At 34.8% G+C, this 11,014-nt stretch overlaps 1 protein-coding gene across 2 annotated transcripts; it reads right to left on the bottom strand.

Annotated features, from left to right (window-relative positions):
- Positions 1-3,231: 3,231 nt before the first annotated feature.
- LOC132622682 (uncharacterized) lies at positions 3,232-8,722 on the bottom strand. Of its 2 annotated transcripts, XM_060337335.1 has the most exons (3): positions 8,522-8,722; positions 7,700-7,750; positions 3,232-5,990 (listed from the first exon to the last, which is right to left on the bottom strand). In XM_060337335.1, exon 3 carries the CDS (start codon positions 4,134-4,136, stop codon positions 3,558-3,560), a length of 579 nt encoding a protein of 192 aa, XP_060193318.1. In that variant the 5' UTR covers positions 4,137-5,990; positions 7,700-7,750; positions 8,522-8,722; the 3' UTR covers positions 3,232-3,557. The 2 variants fall into 2 exon arrangements, with proteins under 2 accessions (XP_060193318.1, XP_060193319.1); XM_060337336.1 differs by lacking the exon at positions 8,522-8,722 and having other exon boundaries at positions 7,700-7,952.
- Positions 8,723-11,014: the final 2,292 nt, after the last annotated feature.

Below are 11,014 nucleotides of genomic sequence, written 5' to 3'. Positions count from 1 at the left end.
GTTCATTATTGCATTTTCTCACATATAATACTTATCCCACGTTCTAAATGTCATTCATAACATACTTACAATCACAACACATCAATATTCATAATTCCCATAATATTTCCTCAACGTCATTAGCATCATTCATAACAAGATTACACTCATCTCATACTAAAAATCATGGCTCAATTCAACTTACTACTCAAAATACCATTATTTCCCTATTTGAGCTCATATTCTACTTTATTCTCTAATCCAAGTCTTTCAGCTACTCAATACTTTGAATAACATGAGCTAGATGTAAAACTCACCTTTGATTATGTAGGAATGATCTTTGGATGAAGATACTTTGCTTGAGAAAAACCCCCAACTCCAATACCAAAGGATTTCGTGACTTCCACTAACCCTAGTGAGCCTCTTTGCACTTGAATCTCTTGATTCTTGGTGTTTGATCTTTGATTTCTCTTGGATTTGCTCTTGATTTTGGTCTTAGCTCATAAGAAGACTTGTTGAGAGAGTTTCTAGAGGATTCTATGAAAAAAAATAGTGAAAATATGATTTTGGGTCGAATTTGGTCTATTTATAGTGGTCCAGAAAATTCTGGACCGACACAACATGCTGCGAGCTTTGCTAGACGCATGTTGTGTCGCAAGTCTCGCAACATCACCAAAATTCACTGTCACACTTTGCTGCGCAACTGCGTGGCCGCAAGCTGCTCGCATGTTGCGCCACAAATTGTGCCATAATGTGACATTTTACCAAACTTTCACCGAAACTCAACTCCGATGATCCGACGAGTCTTAAACCTTCCCGAGGCTTACTAAACATGATTTTACTCCATTATATACTCAAGATGGACATATCTATTCCCATGACCTCAAAAAATTTGTCTTACTTCCCAAGGCTAGGACAATTAGCATTCGGCGAAACTCAACGTATGAAAATGAGAGGTGTAACACAAAATACACTTGAATATGTTTTTAATTAGAAGAGATGCCGAGATGAAATTCTTCCGCATTTTAGGAACATAAAGGATATTATTTAGAGTCACAACCTTGACCGATGTCATCTTCAAAATGATTTTGCCCGTTCCTTCAATTTTCGCAGGAGCGAAATTCGCCATAGAAATTATATTGTCCTGTTCGGCAGAGCATAAGAAGCAAATGACTCCCTATTAGCACAAATATGGTGTGTGGCATCAGAATCTATCCACCATTCCCTTGGATTATCTACCAAGTTACATTCACGGAGCATGACACATAAGTTGTCCATTTCTTCGTTCATTTTCGCCATATTGGCTTGACCCTTCTTCTTGTTTTTTCTTGGAGCATGACAGTCTTTAGTCATGTGTCTGACATTGCCAGAGTTATAGCAATATCCCTTGAACTTCTTCTTACTTGGAAGATTTTTTGAACCAGAAGGTTTCTTTCTAGCCTTTGAAGTTGTTGGAGCAGTTTCAACAATATGTGCTCCCGATATTATTGATTTTTCATTAGCCTTCTTTTCTGCCGCCTTGTTATCTTCCTCGATCCTCAACCGAAGGATAAGATCTTTCAGCATCATCTCCTTGCGTTTGTGCTTCAAGTAATTTTTGAAGTCCTTTCATAAAGAAGGCAACTTCTCAATTAGTTGCAACTTGAAATGCGTCATTAATACCAAACATACAATAAATAATATGTAAGTAATAACACACTTAATACTTTCAACAGAAGTATTAATAAAATTTACACCTTCAGCAGGGAGATCATTCATGATAACTTGCAATTTTTGAAGTTGGGTAACGACAGACTTGCTGTCTACCATTTTTTAGTCCAGGAATTTGGCAACTATAAACCTCTTCAATCCGGCATCTTCTGTTTTATACTTCTTTTCCAATGCATTCCATAGCTATTTTGAAGTTTACATATTGCTATAGACATCGTACAAATCATCCTTCAGTCTGCTAAGAACACAATTCTTGCACAAAAAGTCCGAGTGCTTCCAAGCCTCAGTTACAACAAACCGTTCATTTTCTGGAGTTCCATCTGGCAGAATCGAAGCATCCTCTTTAATGAACTTCTATAGACTAGGAGTAGTCAAATAGAAGAACATTTTCTGTTGCCAACACTTAAAATCTATGCCGGAGATTTTTAAGGGCTTTTCTGTCAAGGCCGGTGCAGAACGACTCGAAGAAGCAACATTGCTCGTAGAGCCAATGATAGGGGTTGTCGTGTCAGTACGAGTAGCAGTCACATTTGCAATTTGGTCTCCCAATTCTGTTTGAAAAACAGAAACAGAATTAATAAATCGGTGAAGTTATTATGTCTTCAAACCGAATGCACAAAATTATATACTCGATGAAGTTTTTATATCTTCAAATCGAGTAACCAAATGAGTAGAAACTTACAAAAACTTTAATCTCAAAATTGGAGTAGAAAATCCGAAGACTTTAGTCTCCAAAAAAGTAACTTTTTTATTTATGAAAAGAGTAATTTTTTGTCTCAGAAAAAAATACTTTTACTTCAAAAAGGAGTACTTTTTTATCTCGAAAAAAGCAGTCATGGAAACCGACTTGGAGGCGGCCTGATTTAGACTAGGTTTAGGGTATTTTGCATCCTATGTACATGGCTTTCTTTCGTAATTGTGTATCCTTGATTAAATCTTTCATCAAATAATAAGAGTGGTGACATGAGGTTTTTTTCCCCTTGAGAGTTTTTTGTTCTTCTTTTCGTTATATTTGCTTGAATTCTTGTTAATTCATATCACAGTTAACAACTATGATAGATTAAGATGGAGAGCAAGTAGTGATGGAAGATTCTCAGTCAAGAAATACTACAGCACAATGATGACACAGGAATCCTCAGGGGACACAAACTGGCCGTGGAAAACAAAAGCTCCTACAAGGTAGCATGCTTTTGATGGGGGGCATGCTTACCCCAGAATAAGCTAGACGAAAACGAATTACTATTCTATGCAAATCATCTATATTCATACGCTAAGGAGAAGAAGAAAACAAGTTATCTAAACTATACGAAACTGAAATTTTCAGCTTTGAAGCAAACAATTAAACCAAAACATGGTTCTATCTAAAGCAAATAATCATTAGTTTCCCCTAAATCACTTATGAGTCGCTAAACAAGCTGTTCATGACTACTGCAATATATAATGCCAAATCTGATGCAAGGGAATTGGGCTTTTAAGGGAGAAGGAATGCGGGAGGTGAAATGCAAAAACATATACATTATAGAATTCAGATAAAACGCTAGCTGAAGTGAACAAACAGTGCATTAGATCAGCATCCTTAGCATTTACACAACAGATATAATCCAACAGTTTTACAACAGATAAAATCCAACAGTTTAACAATCAGTTGCCAAAGAAAAATATAGCTACCAGAGTATCATTCTCGATAGATGCCTCATTTATTCTAATAGCCAACTCTATATCAAGGTGCGGAGATGCTGAAGACGGGCAGTGATGTCAATATTGATGCTTAGTATACTCTTTTGAATCTCCTCTACGCTGTCATTAACTGGTATAAGTAGTTGATTGATATCTCCATTAATCGTCCACAGGTTATAAGCAACAGAATTTTAGTCGACCATTTCATGGTCACGGCTACCAAAATACTCATCATCTCCTGGATACATCAGAAACATGTCGTAGTTAACTTTTCCTCCAAACAATTTTATCCTTTCAACGAGGCCAGTGACTATATCTTTGATTTTACTCATCTCATCAAGAGCCACATCATGCCTAGATATCTCCTTTGCAATGAGTTCATCACTTAAAGTATTCTTCCATGCATCAATATCCTTGAAGTCCAAATCATCCACGCGATCTTTCAAGAAATCCTCTCTACTGATCGGCTCTGTATTATCTGTCAAAAACTCCCTCAAACTCTCTGTTGCACCTTTGAGACGATCAATATAAGCAGAAATTTCAGCTTCCATGGCTTCTGCATTTTTTTCATTCAAAGCTTCATGAAGAACGTCTTCAAGTTTATCAATTTGCACCGAAATCAATAAAAGCAGCTCATAGACCTGAACTTTAAATGCCGACAACTTTCCCCTGATACCCTTTGCCATTTCCTGATTATGACATAAAACAAAATCAAGGGGGAATCTAACGTTCATTGACGAACACTTAAGAGACCGGAAAATATTCCACATGTAAGAGACTGCCAAAACAGATGAATATGACAACAAAGTGACACCATATTAGGGACAGTTCCCACATAATACTTAGTAGCTGAAATGCACATATCATTAATTCAAATGTCAGACATAAAATGTGTCTCAAAACAAACAAATCATACTAATACAGAAAACACCAGCACTTACTAATCAGAACAAGCATGGATCAACGCTGAAAGTACGTCGGAACAAGTATCGAATGATGCTGATATAGAATCCATGAGCAAATCATCACAAACATTAGTTAAAGCTTGCAGTATTGGCCACCGAAACAGCAAAATACTCATGACGCTAAATTAGAATCACACAAATGAAGAAAAAAAAAAACTGTACATTCCTTGGTTGAGTAATTAATAGGCCAACCTTCTAGATAATACTGGAATCACTTATAATCCTTGTCATCATTAATATAGTAGCTATGCTTGCGATGCTTCCGAAATAGCTTAATCAGACAATTAGTTCAACAATTTACCAATTTCTATCCATAATTCTTCTTCAAAATAGACAAAACAAATGCAGTCTACAATGCAATCGGCAAATTGATACTCAAACTTATGAGGTGTAAAATAATTGTGGATTCTTATTCAAATTTGCTGATACTGAATTACTTATCTTATTTAAGCAATTGGAACAAGTTTCTGAGACAATTGTATGACACGGACTTGATTCAACCAACTTCCGCTCAGAAAAAAAGGTAGATTCGAAAATTGAGATGACGACATATGTATACATAAATAGAGAGAGAGAGAGAGATATGGAAACTCCCAACTCGATTCTGCTGGAGCAGAATACTCATGAAGCTAGATTAGGATCACACAAATGAAAAGAAGGAGAAAAAAAAAAAACAGCATTCCTTGGTTGGGTATTTGATATAGGTCAAACTTCTATATAATACGAAAATCACTTATAATCCATATATCATGCCTCTCATCATCATTATATAGTAGTTATGATGTTGATGCTTGTGAACCAGCTTAATCAGAGTATAAACTCAACTATTTACCAATTTCTATCCATAATTCTTCTTCAATAAACAAAACAAATGTTGTCTACCATGCAATCAGCAAATCGATAATCCTAGAACTTATGAGGTGCAAAACAATTGTGGATTCTCATTCAAATTTTCTGATACTGAATTACTTATCTTATTTAGGCAATTAGAACTAGTTTCTGAGACAACTGTATGACACAGACTTGATTTAACCAACTTCCGTTCAGAAGAAAAAGTCTGCTTCGTAAATTGAGATGATGACAGAGAGAGATGGAAACTTACAACTCAATTTTTCCAGAGAGTTTTCGTCAGAAAGAAAAATGGAGAAGAGTTTTTCAGCTTGTTTGAAAATGTGAGAAGCTGGCGGGTAATTTGAAATATAGAGTCAATAAGGGTCTGTTTGGAAAGCCACCTGGTAATTGGAATTGTTGTAATTGTGTCACACCCTAATCCCGCTAGGGTGTGATGGGCACCCGACCCTTTATCCGGAGACGAGCGAGCCCACAGACTTTCATTTCGTACATAATCTTTCCGGACTTTGAATCAAATAAAATATAATAATAGTAAAATTCACAAAAAAGTAAATATATTTTGTAGCTTTCAAATCAAACAAATCTATAATCACACGGACTTTATAACATAATACAAACGACACATCAGCTGATGGAGCCGCTTACTAAACCGACATACCATACCCACGACTATGTCTGCAAAGTCTCTAACATTAACCAGAAATCATAACACATATACTTCTGACTCGGCAGTTCTCCAGGAGCAAATGGAGTTTGCCATCTTCGCTGGAACATCTTCTATAATGTCTTCAACTCATCTGGGAGTACCTGCGCGGCATGAAATGCAGCCCCCGAAGAAAGGGGGTCAGTACGGAATATGTACTGAGTATGTAAGGCAGAATACAATAAACAGAATCATAGTCGGAATCAGAAGTACAGAAGTATAACAGACAAAATCACAATCGGAATCACAGTACAAAGGTAAATACACTATCCAGATTATCAAAGCGCCATTTCCCAATCTCTAATCACGTATGCAGATGTCATATGTCAGAAAAGTACAGACTAGGAAAGTCAGAATAATTATTTCCCAAATACCGGTTATATGAGCCGAAGTCGTATGTCAGAAGAAGTACGAACCCAAAATGTCAGAATGCTTGTTTCTCAGACACAGATCATACGTATCAATATCGTAAGTCAGAAGAAGTACAGGGGATACCGAATACCAGAGAGCTTACTTTCCAAACACAAACCGTGCATATCAGAGTCGTATATCATATGTGTGCGTATGACAGATCCCGACCCTTTCGTGAGGGACGCGGTGGACAGAATCATATAGCAGATCCCGGCCCTTAGTAAGGGACGCGGTGGACAGAGGCGTTAGATGCCAAAGACAGATATCATATATGCATGTACCAGATCCCGACCCTTTATTAAGGGACGCGGTGAACAGAACTATCAATGCATGTCAGAATCATGTAACATATATGCAGATAACAGATCCCGACCCTTTACTGAGGGACGCGGTAAATCATATGTCATGTATACATGTAACAGAACCCGGCCCTCTGCTGCGGGACGCAGTGAATCACATATCATATGCCATCCTGGCCACCGCCCTGTATCATCATAACATACATATAACAGAACCCGGCCCGTAGGGAAGAGGGACGCGGTGAACAATGCAGAGGAAGATGCATGATAACATAACAGAACCTGGCCCGGGCGCAGTGAATAACATACGAAGGCTTGCACGAACAGAGTAGTGGGAAACCATATGCACACAAATCAAGACTCAATACATGTACACACTTACCGATGTCCGAAGATCTAATAGAATAATCGTACACGCTGTAGTCTGACAACCAAAACATCAGAGTTTACAGAAAATATTCCTACCAGAATGTTTGTAGCAATTTATTCATAACAGATTACTCATATCATAATTCTTATGCCAGATTACATACCCAGATCAGAATACTTTTATCAGAATACTTATATCAGAATGTTCAGATCAGAATGCTTTTATCCAAATACTTATGTCAGAATACTTGTATCAGAATACTTACAGAATACTTATATCAAAATACTCATGTCATAATACTTATGTCAGAGAGGGCGTACGAATCATAACCAAACTCGGAATAGTTAAAATAACTCTCGTTTAGTAGTAGGAACAATAACCAAAAGTTTCCTTTACTTGTCGTACGGAAATGAGTCGAATAGAACAATAGGAGAGGATTCGGGAATAGTGGGCCCACCTCAGGTCAACAGAGGTGGCGTACACAAATCACGTACATTAAGCTTTATGGAGTTATTGGTGAAAGCCTTAGTATCATTCGATTCCATTTGGGCAAGTTATAAATGTTTATACACTTGTTTCCAACAAGGCATGCAAAACTTAGTTCAATTCTATTGAATGAAAAAGGGGCAAATTCAAACTCGGATTTCTAGGAATAGGATCGTCCCCAAGGCTCGTATTCAAACCTAATGTGTCTAAGACATGCCATAAGAAGGAAAAGTAAAGCCTTACATACCTTTTCCGCTTCTTAAGCTTCTCCAAATTCAATTTCCAAACTCTTCAAAATCTACAATTGGTCACAAATACCAAACATTGATTATAAGCCTTTAGGAATTTAATCTTAAATCAACACTTGTCTTAATTTCTCAAGTAAATCAACTTATTTTCTGCCGAAATTTCGGCAGCATCTCCCCTGTAAATATACCATCCCCGAGATTTCAACTCGGCCAAAAACACAACAATAAACCCGAGAATGGAACTCGGCCAAAGTATTGACAACATTACCAACAACAACACCAACAATCATATCTTCCAACTTCAACAATTTATTCAAAATACATTACAACATTAATAGCTACATTACTTAATTTAATAACATTTCCTTTATATTCAAGAACATTCCAACGACCCGCACAACATTTTCAACGGCCAAACCAACATACTACCTAAAATCTTCCAAACTCAACAAGAACAAAGACAACACCTTTCTTTCTTTCACTTCATGAATTACACCAACAATTCACACTAACAACATTATCTTCCGTAATCGCAAGAACACTATATACAATTCACCTCACTTCTAAAACGACTCCCCAATACTTACAATTTCAACTTGGATCATTAAACTTTTATTATCAACATAGAATTCACAACAACAACAACCAAAACACTAAATAAAATAGTTGAATCATGGTTCTTACAACCACACATGCACACGGCCACAACATACCACACGGCCACACACCCAACACACATTATCTTCATGATTTTCATTCATTTATACACACCACAACATTCACAAGCATCCATAACATAGAAAGGAAGGTTGAGTTCTTACCTTTTTCCTTCAACCTCCCACTTGGTCAAAGTTGTAAGTTTGCAACAAAGATTGATTCTCTTGCTTCAACAATTATACCATGTTAAAGAGGACCCTTGAATTAGTAGAAATACTAGGAGAGAATATTTTTTTGGATCAAATTTGGTGGTTTCAATTTTCTTGGTTGCTTGGCCAAATAGGCCCTTCTTTTGCTCTCCATTCTTTCTTTCTTGAAAGTTCTTGGAATATAATGAATAAGTGGTGGCCTTTTGCTTATTTATCACATGAATTAATTTACATGGGCTTGGGTCTTTTTCCTTCGACCATGGCCGGCCACCCTACTCATTGGGCCTCTATTTTTTGTGACTTTTTCCCTAGCCCAATTACTTGGTTAATAATTTGTAATGCATGAAACGAATTTTCAAAATTCCAATTTTGCCCTTAGACTTCCTCGATATTTCCGTATCAATATTTTCACGAACAACTTATGTATTAAATAAGATAAAAATATAGCCTTGTCTATAACTTGTCACAATTATTTCAAGTTTTCCGAATGTGCGAAATACGGGATATAACAAATTGCTAAGGTAGTAATTACACAGCCTAATAATTACACAGTCTAGTAATTACGATGACCTATTTGTTCGTCATCACGTGTAATTACACAGTTAATTTTATTTAAAAATAAAACTTCTTATCAAAAATTTAAAATTATCTTTGAAAAATATGTGTTGTGCCTTTATAGATGATATTAAATTCTGTATTTAACAACACACTAATTCTTGAAAATATATTAATTAATAATTATATATTTGTAACTAGTATTGTAAAAATAATTTATATATAGTTTTCAAATTAATATTATTTTAATTTTAATTAATTATATAAATTAAAATCAGACTTTTTTGTGAGAACATCATGGATTGGATGTTTGAGAAAAATAAATATTGATATTTATAAATAAAATGCTATAGTATTGTTCAAATGTTTGACAAAAAAAAAATCTATCAACTGTAAGTGGAAATAAACAGCATGCAATGTGAAATAACAAGTCAATAGTACTAAAGAAAATAAATCCAAAATAAAAAAATAAAAAAGTTTAACATAATACTCTTATGTCAAATTTCAACATTACTTTAGTAAGTTCAAATGTAAATTAAATAAATACTCTTTTCGTCCCATAATAAGTGTCACCTTAGCAAAAAACACGCATATTAAGAAACCAATAATGCAATATAAAATTTACTAAACTACCCCTATGTGCAAAAATAAACTATTTTTTCCTCTTGATTAAAGCATGCACAAATATTAATTCTTTTGGCATTGGGAATCCAACAATATCAAGTTACTGTGTGGCTTTTCCTATAGCCAATTTAGATGTTACTTTAACTTGTTATTTATTGTCTAAGGCTAGAGTTGGAAAAACTCGTCAATTTATTTCTTGATTTGCTAAGGTGACACTTATTATGGGACAAATTAGCTGACTTATTTGCCTGAAACTACTTCTCAAGGTGTAGCAGAAATCCGTGGTGTCATATTTTTGGCATTTCCATTTGGCATCCCACCACCACGATTCATTCGCCCATTGTTGCCTCCCATGTTATCAGCTCGCTGATAGCCAACACCTGCACCACATCCAACCTATACCAATTATTAACAGAAAAAATAGGGAAAGGAAAATATGCAGAAAGAGCTCATTATTACTATACTAGATGGCTTATGCCTGTGCTGCGCACGGGCCCAACACTTTAGATTATAGTGTATCTATATGTATGTAGTTGTGTTTGGATAGTGATAATATATATATATATATATATATATATATATATATTCAAAACACGATTAATATAACATTGTAACTTGTGCTCCATATCTACAATTTTATTATATTCGTGTTTGCTATGAATACAAAGTCGGTAAAAATTTATTAATACTTTTTAAAAGAGAAGACTTGTTTAAAAGGAAACTATTTTTCTCTCTTTGAGGTAAAACAATAAGCAATATTTAAGCATCAGTTGATACTTTCAATTTTAATTCGATTAATTTAAAAGTGTAAAATACTTATTATTTTTTATCAAATTTTGATTTGGATAATTCTAATTCAAATTATTAAATTAATTTTACATGTTTAAAACGAAACAAAGTAGAAATTGATTTTCTATTTAAACGAAGAAATACTATTTTTTAATTTTTGGTAAATATTCTCGGTTTAGCTCATTTTACTTATCATGTTGTCTTTTGCATGGTTTTTTAAGGAAACGTGAATTAGAATTATAATTTGACTAATTTACCTTATTCATTATTTGATCTCCATTTGATATTAATCTCTTTTCACATTTATTAGAGTAAGAATAAAAATAAAAAAGTAATTAAATTCTATGTTATTTTAAAATATAAATATTTTAAGTATATTTATTTTAGTAAACATAACAAATAAATGACATGGCGGAATAGCAAATACAACAATTATTTGCCTACTTAACCTTTTGAAGAAAAGCAATAATATGGGGTCCA

The sequence above is a fragment of the Lycium barbarum genome, chromosome 12, assembly GCF_019175385.1.
Source record: "Lycium barbarum isolate Lr01 chromosome 12, ASM1917538v2, whole genome shotgun sequence".
In the NCBI taxonomy this organism is placed as follows: Eukaryota; Viridiplantae; Streptophyta; class Magnoliopsida; order Solanales; family Solanaceae; genus Lycium; species Lycium barbarum.
This window is presented reverse-complemented; position numbering and strand designations above follow the sequence as displayed.

Excerpts from the sequence above, each read along its gene's own strand:
- LOC132622682 (XM_060337335.1), bottom strand. The coding sequence starts at position 4,136 with ATGTGGAATATTTTCCGGTCTCTTAAGTGTTCGTCAATGAACGTTAGA.